At 45.0% G+C, this 17,752-nt stretch overlaps 1 protein-coding gene across 1 annotated transcript; it reads right to left on the bottom strand.

The window, feature by feature from the left end:
• Positions 1-3,299: 3,299 nt before the first annotated feature.
• On the bottom strand, positions 3,300-13,463 carry LOC110498433 (uncharacterized). Its single transcript, XM_021575050.3, has 2 exons — positions 13,022-13,463; positions 3,300-6,862 (listed from the first exon to the last, which is right to left on the bottom strand). The coding sequence occupies exon 2, from the start codon at positions 6,764-6,766 to the stop codon at positions 3,947-3,949; it is 2,820 nt and encodes a 939-aa protein (XP_021430725.3). The 5' UTR covers positions 6,767-6,862; positions 13,022-13,463; the 3' UTR covers positions 3,300-3,946.
• Between the last annotated feature and the right edge of the window lie 4,289 nt (positions 13,464-17,752).

Here is a 17,752-nt window from a genome sequence, read left to right as displayed (position 1 = left end):
TGACACACACATACACCCAGACACACAGGAAGTGACAGCACAGTCCTGTGAAATCAGTGTATCACACTGAGACAGAGGGTGTATTCAAACAGACAGTTAGTTGTAATTCCCAAACAAAGTAGATTGGCTGTGAATATTCCCCATTCCACAGTAGGATGTGATGGTAAGCCTATATCAACACGTTGAGACTACGTTTTCAATGTTTTATAATGTAATAACTTCATTACTCTTAATAACAATGTGGAGGAAACAAGGTTTATGTAATATTTTTAAGCTGATATTTTTTCCTAAGAAAAAAAAGTATGTTTAAGGTGATTCTAAAAGAGACTAGATAAATTGAAAGTTTTAATTAACTTTATGTAAGCAGACTCATAGTTTAATTTACTCTGCTTAACCCATACATTTCTCATCACTGGATTTGGAATGTAGACCTACCTAACTCTTACAATGACTGGATTTGGAATGTAGACCTACCTACGTCTTACAATGACTGGCTTTGGAATGTAGACCTACCTACCTCTTACAATGACTGGCTTTGGAATGTAGACCTACCTACCTCTTACAATGACTGGCTTTGGAATGTAGACCTACCTACCTCTTACAATGACTGGCTTTGGAATGTAGACCTACCTACCTCTTACAATGATTGGATTTGGAATGTAGACCTACCTACGTCTTACAATGACTGGCTTTGGAATGTAGACCTACCTACGTCTTACAATGACTGGCTTTGGAATGTAGACCTACCTACGTCTTACAATGACTGGCTTTGGAATGTAGACCTACCTACGTCTTACAATGACTGGCTTTGGAATGTAGACCTACCTACGTCTTACAATGACTGGCTTTGGAATGTAGACCTACCTACCTCTCACAATGACTGGCTTTGGAATGTAGACCTACCTACCTCTTACAATGACTGGCTTTGGAATGTAGACCTACCTACGTCTTACAATGACTGGCTTTGGAATGTAGACCTACCTACCTCTCACAATGACTGGCTTTGGAATGTAGACCTACCTACCTCTCACAATGACTGGCTTTGGAATGTAGACCTACCTACCTCTCACAATGACTGGCTTTGGAATGTAGACCTACCTACCTCTCACAATGACTGGCTTTGGAATGTAGACCTACCTACCTCTTACAATGACTGGCTTTGGAATGTAGACCTACCTACCTCTTACAATGACTGGCTTTGGAATGTAGACCTACCTACCTCTCACAATGACTGGCTTTGGAATGTAGACCTACCTACCTCTCACAATGACTGGCTTTGGAATGTAGACCTACCTACCTCTTACAATGACTGGCTTTGGAATGTAGACCTACCTACCTCTTACAATGACTGGCTTTGGAATGTAGACCTACCTACCTCTCACAATGACTGGCTTTGGAATGTAGACCTACCTACCTCTTACAATGACTGGCTTTGGAATGTAGACCTACCTACCTCTCACAATGACTGGCTTTGGAGTATAGATGCATCATAAAAAAACAAATGGTGACTTACATTTTGAACATCTGTCTTATGTACTATGTACTTATGTACTATGTACTTATGTACTTATGTACTCTCGGAGGACCTGAGCCCTAGGACCATGCCTCAGGACTACCTGGCCTGATGACGCCTTGCTGTCCCCAGTCCACCTGGCCGTGCTGCTGCTCCAGTTTCAACTGTTCTGCCTGCGGCCATGGAACCCTGCCCTGTTCACAGGACGTGCTACCTGTCCCAGACCTGCTGTTTTCAACTCTCTAGAGACAGCAGGCGCGGTAGAGATACTCTTAATGATCGGCTATGAAAAGCCAACTGACATTTACTCCTGACGTGCTGACCTGTTGCACCCTCGACAACCACTGTGATTATTATTATTTGACCCTGCTGGTTATCTATGAACATTTGAACATCTTGGCCATGTTCTGTTATAATCTCCACCCGGTACAGCCAGAAGAGGACTGGCCACCCCTCATAGCCTGGTTTCTTCCTAGGTTCTGGCCTTTCTAGGGAGTTTTTCCTAGCCACCGTGCTTCTACACCTGCATTGCTTGCTGTTTGGGGTTTTAGGCTGGGTTTCTGTACAGCACTTTGAGATATCAGCTGATGTAAGAAGGGCTTTATAAATACATTTGATTTGATTTGATTGGATACTAATGGATTTACACATAAAGACGTGCATTTTGAAAAAAAATCTTACCACTAATTTGTGTTCTCTAATAGAAGCCCACAGTAATTCCCAGATTTAGTCATTTTTACTTTCACTGTGCCTAATCCAATCAAAGATGTAAAACCCAGAATTAAACTAACCCAGCAAGTGAACAATTCTACATTTAAATGATTTTGAAAATAAACTGTTTTTAAGTCTTTGAAGAGACTATATTTCTCCTTCTCCGCAAATATTCAACCATCTAATTTCAAAAGTATTTTAATTTTAATTTAAGCTAATTTTAATGAGAGATTATAGCGAGAGGAAAAGGGCTTGAATAGTGTGGAGTACTGTATACACACACTAATGTGTGCTTTGGGTCAATTTCACCACTGTCTCAAAGACATTCTTTTGGGAAAGGGCTGTATAAAGCCCATCGACAACTAATCCACAAGGGGTACACACCACCACTTCTCTACTACTACCTGCTGATACATCCTGAACAACGTCCCCTGTGGTTTCAAACAGCCTTCTACAGCAGTTTTCAGATGCACTTATTGAAACAAAACACTGTACCTGATGAAACAGTGTGTACAAACTAAGCATATACAACATCAGTATATTTATGTTTTGAATCAGAGCAAGTCAAAAAGCTGACATTTCATGTAGTATACGAACAGAGTCTAACCAGTAGTTTAAAAAAGAAGAGTATTAGGATCCCATAAAGGAGATGACAAGCTGGGTGTTTCATGAGGAGGGTTCACAGACCAATTGGAAGAGGAATTTAAAAATAGAGACCTCAGAGCTCCTCGGATTAGCAATGTCTCTACTACTAGACATTACTCACGCTCTCAATCGTTTCCGGTCCCCATAGATCAGCTATCAGCTGCAATACTGCTTCAAACAGACCCTTTACCCATCCTCAAGCGATGTCTGATAACACATTGTAACTGAGGAACTCACACTGTGGGGATGCATGCTGCTAACGCTCTCTTGAAACACCTGTCAATGAATCCAGACAAAAACTGCTCGGCTGTAGATCCGTTTTCGACCTTGAGTTTAAAAAAAAATCCAAAACGGAGAGAACAGAGACTAAATATAGAGCACCTAAATGCACACAGGCCCAGTGTTATATTGTGTATAAGACATACGGAAATGAGCACAGCAGAGGTTTTATTCATCTTCTTTATCAAGACAAAGTAAGTAGTTACCCATTCAAAATAAAATCTGCAACAAAAAACAAACTAAATAAATAATAATATGTTCATCTTATAAATAGAGGTTGTTCAATACACCCGGAACGTTATCATACTGTATATTTACCAAAATGCACCCACTGCACTGAGAAGTAGTGATATTTAGTTGCACATCTGTAAAAGGTATGATACTGACAGTAATATGTATGTACGCCCAAAGATCAGAGGCATGTACTGTATACACCAGGACTTCATAGTGGTAAAATGAGTTATGACTGCCATAAGTACTAACACACATGCGTTTCACTAAGATATTATTATTGCCATTTTTCATTAAATACTGTTAGAATCTCTCTCATCTAAAAAATAAGTTGTCCATACCAAGAACCTATTTTAGCTTTTTGTTTTGCCCTCTTCTGTTGATAATCATCAACCCTATCTAAGGTAACATTGTATACCACAACATCTGACCAGTAGGGTTAGGGAGAGATCCCAATATCCACACATGGCTTGGCATCGGAGGAACCATAACAAGGGGTGAACCAGCCTGCTTTATAGGGGACTCAGCTGATGGTGTGGGCTGCATACAGCCCGCTGCTTCTCCTTCTCACTCCAGCACGGCGGTAGGGGGAGGGTGCGCGCAGCACTTGGGCCGTCTGACATTTTTCAGCATGGACCTGAAAACGTTCTGCTGCCTCCTCTTGTTTTTCCTGCTGTTGGCGTCGTCCACGGCAACGGTGGCGGGCGAGTCGGGCACCACCGGCGGCACTGAGATGGACTTCCTGAGTGATGACTGGGTCACGACCTTCTTCTCTTGTTCTTTGATCTTACACTGCAGGTGGCTCTGGATGGCAAAGCCAAGGGACTCGGGGTCAACGGATGCTCCGTACACCTCCCAGGTCATCCCCTGCTCGTCCCACAGCACATCGTGCACGCTCTTCTCTCCTTTCTGTTTCCCCTCCTCGTCTTCGTCCTCCTTTTCCTTCCTCTCCGGCTCCAGCTGCTCCTGCTTCTTCTTGCCCAACAAAGCCTTAACGCCCCCAACCCCCTTAACAATGCTCTGCTTCGCTGCTTTCACTGTCGTCTTGGGTTTAGTGTCCTCTGTTTTTTTGGAGGTTGTCGTTGAGGCCTGGCTGGGCTTGGTAACGGAAGGAGTTGACTGCGAAGGAGGAGGAGCAGCCTTATTGTCGAAGGATTTGGTCTTGCTTGCGGCAGTTGGCGACAAGGGGGATGGAGCTTTAGCAGAGGGAGGCTTGGCAGGCTGCGTTGGCACGGTCTGCCCTTCATTAGACACCTTTGGTTTCTCTGCTGCATTGGGTTTGGATTGGGAGTCTGCCACTGCCTTCTCGCCTCGATGCTGGTGATGATTCGCTTTAGCTACCGGCTCGTTTTGGCTGCCGCACGACTCGATGTTGATCTGGTAGACGGGCTGCAGAGGCGGGAGTGCTCCTCTCTGCTGGATGTTGCATAGCGCTGCTGCCCCCCCGACTGACAGATCTTTAGGCTTGGCCCCCAGCCTGGCGACCTCTGCATGGAGGGCCGCCACCGCCTCCTCTGCATGGAGCACCACCCCGGCACTCTGACTGGAGCATAACCCCGCCTCCAGGGTCAATCGCTCTGACCCGGACCTGAGACCTGCGGTGTAGTTAGGTGGCGGGGGGCAGGATGGACTGCTGCCCATGTGAATCTGGTGGAGGGGCACCTGGTAGACCACAGACAGGCTCTCAGCTGCTGCTTCCTCCCTCAGGGCAGCACCTCTGTCAGTGGACCTGTAGGGCGGGGGCAGAGGAAACAGGCTGGGGCTGGTGGAGACCGCCCGGCTGCACACGTTAGCCACTGCCTGGACCTCCACATCTTGGCCCTGCTTGCTATGGGTGGGGGTGGCGGTGGGGGTGGCGATGGGGGTGCGGGTCATGGTGGAGGCCTCCCGGTATAGTTTGCAGTGGGCTTTCTGTTGCATCTCCTCCGAGACCGAGGCAGTCTGGACGGCTTCGTCTGTCACCTGTGCTGCATGGTGGGCAGGCTGCTGGTTCTGGCCCTGTTGGGCCTCAGGCTGTTGGTTCTGGCCCTGTTGGGCCTCAGGCTGTTGGTTCTGGCTCTGTTGGGCCTCAGGCTGTTGGTTCTGGCTCTGTTGGGCCTCAGGCTGTTGGTTCTGTTGGGCCTCGTTGGGTGACGAGGGAGACTCCTTCTGTGATGAAGACTCTGATGATGCCGCCTGCAGGTGTTTATCTAAGCAGATCTCTGTCTTTGCTACTGGAGTAGGTTTTAAATCCTTCTTCTTGGGAGGTGCCGGACTTGAGGCCTTATTCCTAAGCCCTACATTCTCCTTGCTGTCTGATGATGGAGGCGTGATGGTGATGGCAGCATTGACAGGAGCTACTGCAGTCTCCTTGGTCTGTTCCGGCTGTGGTGTAGCTGCCGTTTTATTATGTTCCGTTTGGGAAGGAGGGTTCTGAGAGTTTGTCTTGGGCGTATTTTCTTTAGAGGCCTGTAGAGGACGTTCTGATGGAGTAGGGTTGGTGGCGGTGGCGGTGGCGGTGGCGGGGCTAGGTAAAGGTGAGAGACTCTGTGTTGTAGTACTATTATCAGCCTCTTTTGATTTGTAAGGAGGTGGAGCAACCTTGTTTGAAGTCACTGCAGCTCCCTCTGCCTTACCTTGTTTGGGAGTCGTCAGAGACGTCAGCACTTCAGAGGCCGAGGTATGCTTTGGATCACAGGTCTGAGGGGGATGTTGATTTGGTGTGGTTGCGTTTTTGTTGTCCCCTTCTAGTAGTGACTCCTCTTTAGCTACTGCAGAAACTCTGGCTGTAGCACTCTGTACTGCTGTGGGCTCTGGCGATGGCTTGGCTGCACACCCCTCCCCCGCCCCTGCTCCACCAGGCTCTTTCTCTCTGCAGTAATTTGTATGCACGTCAACCTTTGATGATGTAATGGCGGACGACAGGCTTGCCTTACAGATATGCTTCTCCTTCTCCTCGGCGGCGGCTGTGGGGGTTAACGCTGTCAAATTGGCGTTGCCGTCCCTACTGCCCTCTGCCGTCGCCTCGGTTACACTCACACCTCCTCGGCATGTCAATACAATTTGCTGCTCTACTCCAATCACATGATCCGATGGCGATTTCCCTCCGTCGCCATTGGTCGAGAAAGGTGTATTGGTGTTGGACCCCACCCCGCCGCCAACCGGTTGTCCATGGCCAGTTGATTGGATCCTGGAGGTTGTGTTGGGGGTTGTCAGACACAGGTTATCCTGTGTGTGTTCTGTAGGGACAGGGGTAGTGGTAGTGGTGGGGGCAGGGCAACCCTGAGTGAGGTTCAGGTTAGGTTCTTTAGCCCAGTTGGCGTTAGACTCCTGGTTTCCCAGAGCTTCCACTCCAGCCAGCTGAGGGACCATTTGGACTGTCACTGTCCTTTTTGGGTTGGTTCCCATCCTGTATTGAGACAGTCCTCTGAGACACTTCTACTGTAGGGATCCAAAGTCAAACCAGGTGTCCACAATCCTGTCCCTGTCTATTTGTGTAATTCCCTATAAAGTAGGAAAAATAGAATAGTTTTAGATTCAGAGAAGAAGTATGAACAACACATTAGATCCTTCCATGTAGATAACGATACTATACTATACTATACGCCTATACGGAACAGTTGTACCGTAGTGTAGTGCACTCCAAAAAACATTTATGGATATTTTTCAAACTAGACTTTCATCCTCGAGACCAGACATCTGATGGAGAAGTGACCAATGAGGCAATATATTAAAACAATGGGAGTTGGCACCTTCTCTTATTTCTGACTCCTAGTATCCATCACAATAAAGACTGTGTGCCAACTACCGCATCAGAACTGAATATATTAACTGAATCTGTAAACAAAGCAACAAATAATAGCAATAACTCCAAATTACTAAGAATAAGCCCAAGACAATGATGCTTCAAAACTGACCTAAACTGTTTTGCTGCTCAGAGATGGTTGGCCTTTTCTCTTTTCATTCCAGTAAGTACATTTCATTTTAATGTGTCTCTGATGACTGCAAACTGATTTGAAATGATGGACCATGAGCACTCCGAGTCCCTTTGGAGCAGAGAAGATAAAGCAATGCCAAAACTAAGATTAACTATGGCACAAAATATTTTTTCTCAAAAACTGATGGAATTTGAAAGACTACAGCAATCACAAACACTTACCACACACTTCAACAAGCTTGAGTGAATTAAATAATTCCTCTTAACCCAGGAGGAAATCTATTGAATTATCCTTAAGTGGGGAGGAGGCATTGACTTTGCAATCGCAACAAGTGAAAGCAATAATGTAGTCTTAGTTCCATGTTTGACTTTATCATTAGAAAAAATATATATCCCAATGCCCCAGGGCAGTGATTGGGGACATTGCCCTGTGTAGGGTGCCGTCTTTCGGACGGTACGTTAAATGGGTGTCCTGACTCTGTGGTCACTAAAGATCCCATGGCACTTATCGTAAGAGTAGGGGTGTTAACCCTGGTGTCCTGGCTAAATTCCCAATCTGGCCCTCATACCTTCATGGCCACCTAATCATCCCGTGTACAATGGTCTCATTCATCCCCCCTCCCCTGTAACTATTCCCCAGGTCGTTGCTGTAAATGAGAACTGACCTGGTAAAATAAGGGTTAAATAAAGAGCTATCAGACACTGCAGCCTACAGATGTAGGATCATCATTTGAGGCAGTTTCCTACAGTAGGAATATAATCCTGCAGCAACAGGAAATGTGAATTATTATGTGGACTATAATACATGAACAGTTTTGTAGGAGTTGATACATTTTCTCAGCAACAAAAGAGTGATCAAATTATGATCCTATGACATAAGTCCTTTTAAAAAGGTCTGAAATTAGCCATCTGCTGGCCTCAAACACAGACCTCTGTGTGTTTTGTTGGTCTCATCTGTTGCAACATCTCCCCTGAAGCTACAGCAACAGACCTGTTTATTGTGTATTGTGGACATAGATAAGACATTGAACCATTTTGGGGAGATTTCAAATGCACTTCAATTAGCCCATTGGATTTTTCCAATAGGCTTCATTTGTCATAGAGTCTGTTCATTTTCAACTCCGTGATCTTATTTTCCTCGTCATCATTCAACAGGTTATGGCAATTAAAAAGCAGGCCTATTGTCATTAATAACAAAGTAAATGTCTCGACGGGTTATCCTTATCCTTCTAAATCAGACACTTCTAGTTACTGAATGTCCTAGCCAGGCTACTAAATATTCCATTTGGAATTGTAGGCTCAAATACATCAGAGTGTATTGGCTTATATGTAGGCCAAACGCACACACCCATCCGAAAATAAATCTCAAGCAGTGTCTAAGCCTGCAGCTGCAGACTCCAGACAGAGAGAAATAGAAAGAGTGAGTGAGCAGGAGCCCACTCAAAAAGAAATCCGATTTCTGAAAGGTACGAACTAAATGGCTTTGCCATGGTATTTTTAGTACAGAAGGAAAATAGGATGTATTGTATAGTCCTGAGTGCTTGAGTTGTGATTTGTCAGATTGGATTTTCCATGCCACACAGTTGGCAAACGTGTACAGTATATTCACACTATACGAAAGTGACCTATTACTACGGCACCACTCTCTGGCTGCCTTGACAAGAGGCTCTGGCTGCCTTGACAAGAGGCTCTGGCTGCCTTGACAAGAGGCTCTGGCTGCCTTGACAAGAGGCTCTGGCTACCTTGACAAGAGGCTCTGGCTGCCTTGACATGAGGCTCTGGCTGCCTTGACAAGAGGCTCTGGCTGCCTTGACATGAGGCTCTGGCTGCCTTGACATGAGGCTCTGGCTGCCTTGACATGAGGCTCTGGCTGCCTTGACAAGTGGCTCTGGCTGCCTTGACATGAGGCTCTGGCTGCCTTGACATGAGGCTCTGGCTACCTTGACATGAGGCTCTGGCTGCCTTGACATGAGGCTCTGGCTGCCTTGACATGAGGCTCTGGCTGCCTTGACAAGAGGCTCTGGCTGCCTTGAAAAGAGGCTCTGGCTGCCTTGACATGAGGCTCTGGCTGCCTTGACATGAGGCTCTGGCTGCCTTGACAAGAGGCTCTGGCTGCCTTGACAAGAGGCTCTGGCTGCCTTGACATGAGGCTCTGGCTGCCTTGACATGAGGCTCTGGCTGCCTTGACATGAGGCTCTGGCTGCCTTGACAAGAGGCTCTGGCTGCCTTGACAAGAGGCTCTGGCTGCCTTGACATGAGGCTCTGGCTGCCTTGACAAGAGGCTCTGGCTTCCTTGACATGAGGCTCTGGCTGTCGGACGAGATCACATCCAACCCCTTGGAGGTGTGAAGTGAAATGATGGTTCCCTATGAAATTGTTCTTCAATGGCCGACCGCGCTTTCAGCAATCAACTCTCCCACAATAATTGAACCAGGTGTACAGGGGCGAAATGAAGAAAAGGAATCAGAGCAACTCAGCACTCACTCAGACACACTGTGTGTGACTCCTTGTACTGTCATCCGAGGACGTTCACATCCTATAAAATGATGTGTTTCCTATGTAGATTATCTCAATCAAAATTAGATGCTGACTTCAAGCACCTGTTGTTCTGGAATTTTGTGTCCTAGGGTGTTGTTTCTGGGCCTCACTATTAATCATCCTCATCATTAAGTTTGTTCTCAGCCAAGGAAAGGTTAGTCTTCTTTTTGGGCATATCCAAATAGCCAGAATCTGTGACATTTTATTTTCTGCACAAAACAATGAATTCATAAAGAGTAAATGTGAGAGTAAGAATGCTGACCGAGGATCAGTTTAGGATCAATATTCCATATAATAGAACTGTGGGTTTAAGTTACTCTGTCAGAGTACATTTTGAGGGGAGAGGCAGAGGGATAGACTAGTCACTCCTTTAGTCAGGGCCCGTAATGATTCATAACACCCCTCAGAATAGGAGTGCTGATCTAGGATCAGGTCCCCTCTGTCCATGTAATCTTATTCATTATGATCTAAAAGACTAAACTGATCCTAGATCAGTTTACTTTCACGCTTACTCTTTATGAATAAGGGCCTTGGTTACTTGAAGCAGGAAGGGGTCAGTGTGTCCTCTGCCTCATGTAGAGTAGCTGTGGGGTCTCCCATCAGGAGTTCCATCACCCTATGCTAATATCGAAGATGAGCGAGAGGCCCCCCAAGCTGTTCATTTGACACACGGGAGCATATAATTACGACGTTGTAATTAGATTTGTCTTGTTTCTTACTTACTTTAATTCAGTGGAATAAACCACGCAGATGAATCAACAAGGTGGTAAATAAGATCCAGCGAGGTACACTATATGAGGACACCTGCTCGTCAAACATCTCATTCCAAAATCATAGGTATTAATATGGAATTGGTCCCGCCCTTTGCTGCTATAACAGCCTCCACTCTTCCAGGAAGGATTTCTACTAGATGTTGGAACATTGCTGCGGGGTCTTGCTTTCATTTAGCCACTAGAGCATTAGTGAGGTCGAGAACTGATGTTTGGCGATTAGGCCTGGCTCCAATTCATCCCAAAGGTGTTCGATGGGGTTGAGGTCAGGGCTCTGTGCAGGCCAGTCAAGTTCTTCCACACTGATCTCGACAAACCATTTCTTTATTGACCTCGTTTTGTCGTGCTGAAACAGGAAAGGGCCTTCCCTAAACTGTTGACACAAAATTGGAAGCACAGAATCGTCTGGAATGCTATTGTATGCTGTAGCATTAAGATTTCCCTTCACTGGAACTAAGGGGCCTAGCCCAAACCATGAAAAACAGCCCCAGACCATTATTCCTCCTCCACCAAACTTTACAGTTGGCACTATGCATTGGGGCAGGTAGCGTTCTCCTGGCATCTGCCAAACCGAGATGGTGACCCGTGATTCATCACTCCAGAGAACGCGTTTCCACTGCTCCAGAGTCCAATGGCGGTGAGCTTTACACCACTCCAGCCAATGCGCATGGTGATCTTAGGCTTGTGTGCGACATCTCGGCCAAGGCAACCCATTTCATGAAGCTCCCGACTAACAATTATTGTGCTGACGTTGCTTCCAGAGGCAGTTTGCAATTCTGTAGTGAGTGTTGCAACCGAGGATAGACCATTTTTATGCCCTTCGCACTTCAGCACTCAGTGGTCCCGTTCTGTGAGCTTGTGTGGCCTATCACTTCGCGGCTGAGCCATTGTTGCTCCTAGACGTTTCCACTTCATAATAATTGCACTTTCAGTTGACCGGGGCAGCTCTAGCAGGGCAGAAATTAGTTGGAAAGGTGGCATCCTGTGACGGTGCCTTGTTGAAAGTCACTGAGCTCTTGAGTAAGGCCATTCTACTCTGCCAATGTTTGTGTATGGAGATTGCATGGCTGTATGTTCGATTTTATACACCTGTCAGCAGTATTTTATTACACCAATGCAGTAAAGAAAAGTGACGTCCCTGTGTTTTATGTATATTTCCACACTATGAGGTTGGAATAATACTGTGAAATTGCACAAATTATGATAATGCCCTTTCAGTGTAAGAGCTGTTTGAAAAGACCGCCTGAAATTTCTGCCTGCCTGGTGACATCACCATGCGTAAATTAGTTAATAGACCAATAAGAAAGAGAGTTCCAAACCTCTCTGGCAATAATAGCTAGATTTAAATTTTCCCCTCCCAACTCAGACCACTCCCAGACAGTCCTAACAAAATTATTGCTTTAGAAATGTATCTTTGCTAAGAAGCAATATATATATATATATTTACAATTAGAATTGAAAACAATCACAGTGAGGTACTTATTATTATTTGATAAGTTAAATAAAAACTGCATTGGACCTTTATCACAAAATAATTGCACATTCTACATTTGCAAAAGAAATATGTTAAATATTTTGAAAACCATTTTCAAAAAGCTTATCGTACAGTACAGTAGGATCAAATATATCTAGGACTACTGAGGTTTCCCCCCTCTTGAATTGACTGACATATTACATACATATCACAACGAATCACGTGATACAATAGGTGAGTTGGGGGAATAGACCCTGACAATTGAATGGTCATATCATATCTCATTCTGAAATAGTAATTCGTAGGTCTGTGTGTTTCCCTGGAGATACCATATATTTAAAATACAATTTTATACAGTCAGTGACCGCTGACTAGAATGCATGGACTTAGCGATGGAGATAATGTAGCCTAGACATACATCAACTTTACCATTATGACATGAATTCCTTTAGAAGCATCACATAGTAGAGAATATCCTTCTTTCTCATCTATTTCACGTTTCACTTCTACTACACATTTAGTAGGCCTATAGGCTACCCAATCCGTCTGTAGCTGTGAACGTGTCTATGAATTCGTCATATTAGGGTCTCCTCTCTCGAAAAAACTACAGTTTTACAGTTTCAACCCCAGACAATTATCTTATGATGTAGACTACAAGTGAATTGATATAGAAAATACAACAATATCGTAGCCATGACAAAACAAATGGATGTGCGGATGAATGCGATGAAAATATACAGTTAGGTGAGAGAAGCAACATCACAACCATGTCAATTGACGATGCACATCCGAACCCCACTCCTAATAACCAACACATCAACACATAGGAATTTTAGGATCCCCCCTGCGGCTTTACAGTCATATTTGACCTTGCGGAGGAATTCATTATCTGTACACTTATTATCTTAACGCCACTTTATTCAGACAAAGAGGAGACAGCTTACCTGGTGCGGTGTAGTCCCCGTATCATATCATATTCGGGGGTTGATTACTGCGCTATTTAGTCACGGTTTGTTTCCACCGTGCGGCTGAAGCACCCGGCTGAATATCAATGAAATAATTTCAAGCAGGTCTCCGTGACATAAAGCCGCGCCTTCGATCCGAGCGGTTCGGGATACAGGTCTGATCAGAGGAGGTAGGCTAAATGATAATTGAGCCAAGCATGTAATATCGATTTTCTTCTGAGGGTCTAGCGAAGATGTGGCTGTGCGCTATGACTCATGCTTGTTCGGTTGGGTCCTCCTCCTATACAAACAGTTGTCATATCAAACTTGCTTTACTCTTCACCGAGCAATACCGGCTACATTGTCATTGGACCTAACAAATCGTGGTGTCACCTTTCTCTTTTTGCGAGATCGTGCTGTCCCAGGGGATGTCCACACTGCATTGTTTTCGGGATGCTCAATGACTGTAAAAGAGAAAAGGAAAAAAATAATGTGGAATTTTTTTTTTTATGAAAGAGAGGACACAGGATGGTATGAAAGACAGGAGGACACAGAATTGCAGGGACATCAGACATCAAACATAGAGAAAGCAGCATGTAATTACATATGATAGGCTAGTTATTTCCTGCTGTGGTATCACCCATATGGCATTGCTTGCTGAATGAGAACAACAATCTATAGGCCACAGACAGTGTCACTGCAACACTGTCTGTAGTGCTGTGTTGAGGCAGTGGCTATACACTATCCATTTCCATCCCTGGATATGGATGTGACTATGCATGCACTTGCACTGAAGGGGAAAAACACCATAATTATGCCCTGTACTCAGTGGCGGTTCTAGCTTGTATGGCTCCCTGGGCGAACCCCCCCCCCCCCCCCCCCCCAACAACAAAAAAGCACCATTCTGTACTGTCATTTTTATTCAGACATTTGGAACACAAATATATCATCAAAACATTTAAAACTATATAAAAATAAATATATATACAAAAATAAGACTCGTAAATATCAAAAAGAAGTAACAAAGACAAATAGAAACAAATTGTAATATATAAATACAAATAAAAGAGAATCGAATTACACTATTACCCTATTCCTAACAAAAATACACACAAATTAAATTAAATCACACAAATACACAAATAGAATAACACACTTATAAAGAAGAGAACCTGATTATTACACTATTGCACTTCAAACAAGAAACACACCAACTAAATTTCACAACTAATTGCATTAGTACTGTACACTGTTAGAGGTGGGCTATTTGATAGATTCCCCTGCTCCCACTACCCCAGGCTTCCAGTGGGGAGACTTGAGGTCAACCTACCCCCGCTTCCTCCCCATCTTGTACCTCTGAGTGGAAGACCTTCCCAGGCAGTAGCCTGCCTAGCTCACAAACTAGAATCAGGACGCCCACTCCGACAAGGTTAATTGACCCACAGTCCCACACGGTTACATGATATCATTGATGTGATGTGCATAGAAAACCAATCACGCAAATGTCACAAATTTGGAATATTATTATATATTGTTTTTTTTGTGCGGGCACCCCATGCTGCCCCCGGCAAGATGTCGCTCCGCTCGGCTTCCCATGTTGCCTATGCCTAAATCCGCCACTGCCTGTACTGTATGCAGTGGAGATGTGAAGATGTTTCACTGTGACAGTACAGTACATGTGGTGCTGTTCGACAGCAGTGCACTCAGGGGGACAATGGCTTTAGTCTAGATTTCCAGGTCAAATGAATCTGATTCAGTATCTCCTCCATGTGTTGTCCTCCCTGTCATGTCCCCAATCCTCACCGCCAAGACACTGTGTTATGGATCATTGCTCCCTGGGATCCTTTGGAAGTCCAACTATGACATCACCCCGTTGAAGTTGAAATGTAAAATGGTTAAGGTAAGGGTTATTGTAATGAACACGAGGGGAGAAAGAGAGCTGGTTTCAAGCACAGGGCGCAGCAGGTGTTTCTTGCAAAGGACCACAGGAGGAGGCAGGTTGCAGGGTCCAGGGGCAGGCAGAAGGTCATACACAGGGGGTCCAAAAGGGAAACAGTACAGGCAGGGAAAAGGCTAGTAACGTAGTCCGGGAGATCAGGCAATAGGTAGGTAACAGGAAATCCAATAGGCTAATGTACAGGCAGGGAATAGGCAAAAGGCGTCATTAGTGAGGCAGGCAAAAACTATCCAACACAGGAGGAGTAAATCACAGGGAAGCCCAGTGCTCCGAAAGACGTGTGTCACAAAACAAACAATACCTCACAGTGATGGGGTGCAAAGAACTGAACTAAATAGTGTGTGATAATGACATACAGGTGTGTGAACAAGTGAATAGAATTCAGGTGATTAGGATCTGGATAGTGAGCTGCGTTCAGGGGATCTAGGTGTTTGAGTAGGCTGGAAAGTGAGCTGCGTTCAGGGGATCTAGGTGTTTGAGGGTGTGGGCTGGAAAGTGAGCTGCGTTCAGGGGATCTAGGTGTTTGAGGGTGTGGGCTGGAAAGTAAGCTGCGTTCAGGGGATCTAGGTGTTTGAGGGTGTGGGCTGGAAAGTGAGCTGCGTTCAGGGGATCTAGGTGTTTGAGTGGGCTGGAAAGTGAGCTGCGTTCAGGGGATCTAGGTGTTTGAGTGGGCTGGAAAGTGAGCTGCGTTCAGGGGATCTAGGTGTTTGAGGGTGTGGGCTGGAAAGTGAGCTGCGTTCAGGGGATCTAGGTGTTTGAGTGGGCTGGAAAGTGAGCTGCGTTCAGGGGATCTAGGTGTTTGAGTGGGCTGGAGAGTGAGCTGCGTTCAGGGGATCTAGGTGTTTGAGAGGGCTGGAGAGTGAGCTGCGTTCAGGGGATCTAGGTGTTTGAGGGTGTGGGCTGGAAAGTGAGCTGCGTTCAGGGGATCTAGGTGTTTGAGTGGGCTGGAAAGTGAGCTGCGTTCAGGGGATCTAGGTGTTTGAGTGGGCTGGAGAGTGAGCTGCGTTCAGGGGATCTAGGTGTTTGAGGGTGTGAGTTGGGAGCAGACGTTACAGTTATGGTGATAGTTAAGGTTATGGTTTGGGTATTGACATCCCAAGAATACCAGATAGCACCAACACTGTGTTATGATGGTATTATGACACGTTTTGTAAATCATGGTAGGAATTACTGGTATAGTATTGTAGTATTGAATGTCAATGTTTTCTTCATTTCTGTCAATAAACTAAATAGTTGGAATGTTTACAATTTCAAATCAAATCAAATTGTATTAGTCACCTGCGCTGAATACAACCTTACCTGTGAAATGCTTACTTACAAGCCCTTAACCAACAATGCAGTTCAAGAAATAGAGTTAAGAAAATATTGACCAAATAAACTAAAGTAAACCATTTAAAGTAACACAATAAGATAACAATAACGAGGCTATATACAGGGGGTACCGGGTCAATGTGAGGCACGTAGTGAGTGTAGCATTGTAACCAACCGTCTGAAGGGATTATAACATTAAGACATGGTTGGTAATGTCATCCTACTGTATTTCAGTGTGTCTCTGATCACACACACACACACACACACACACACACACACACACACACACACACACACACACACACACACACACACACAGAGAGAGAGAATAGCTCACCTTTTCTATTGGACTCAGTAATAGTGTAGGGTTGACCTCTGGCCCTAAGAAGCCCAGGGAAGATGATTAGATGAGACAGCAGCCACTGAGGCCTGTGATACAAACCTTAAAGGCCGATCGCAGTCTTATATAGAGTACCGGTCAAACGTTTGGACACACCTACACATTGCAGGGTTTTTCTTTATTTTTACTATTTTCTACATTGTAGAATAATAGTGAAGACATCAAAACTATTAAATAACACATATGGAATCATGTAGTAACAAAAAAGTGTTGAACAAATTCTTAAAAAGTAGCCACCCTTTGCACACTTTTGGCAAGCTTCATGAGGAAGTATTTTCCAACAGTCTTGAAGGAGTTCCCACAAATGCTGAGCACTTGTTGACTGCTTTTACTTCACTCTGCAGTCCAACTCATCCCAAACCATCTCAATTGGATTGAGGTCGGGTGATTGTGGAGGCCAGGTCATCTGATGCAGCACTCCATCACTCTCCTCATTGGTCAAATAGCCCTTACACAGCCTGGAAGTGTGTTGGGTTATTGTCCTGTTGAAAAACAAATGACAGTCCCAAATGGGAAAAACGCAAACCAGATGGGATGGCGTATCGCTGCAGAATGCTGTGGAAGCCATGCTGGTTAAGTGTGCCTGGAATTCTAAATAAATCACAGACAGTGTCACCATCACCAACACCATCACCTCCATGCCTTTCGGTGGGAAATACACATGCGGAGATCATCTGTTCACCTACTCCGCGTCTCACAAAGACACAGCGTCAGACCAAAGGACAGATTTCCACTGGTCTAATGTCCATTGCTCATGTTTCTTGGCCCAAGCAAGTCTCTTCTTCTTATTGGTGACTTTAGTAGTGATTTCTATATACCAATTCGACCATGAAGACCTGATTCAAACAGTCTCCTCTGAACAGTTGATATTGAGATGTGTCTGTTACTTGAACTCTGTGAAGCATTTATTTGGGCTGCAATCTGAGGTGCCATTAACTCTAATAAACTTATCCTCTGCAGCAGAGGTAACTCTGGGTCTTGCTTTCCTGTGGCAGTCCTCACGAGAGCCAGTTTCATCATAGCGCTTGATGGTGTTTGCAACTTCACTCGAAGAAACTTAAAA

The sequence above is a fragment of the Oncorhynchus mykiss genome, chromosome 10 (assembly GCF_057628025.1).
Source record: "Oncorhynchus mykiss isolate SJ-2025 chromosome 10, ASM5762802v1, whole genome shotgun sequence".
Taxonomy (NCBI): domain Eukaryota; kingdom Metazoa; phylum Chordata; class Actinopteri; order Salmoniformes; family Salmonidae; genus Oncorhynchus; species Oncorhynchus mykiss.
The sequence above is the reverse complement of the archived record's forward strand: the minus strand, read 5'-3'. Positions and strand labels throughout refer to the sequence as shown.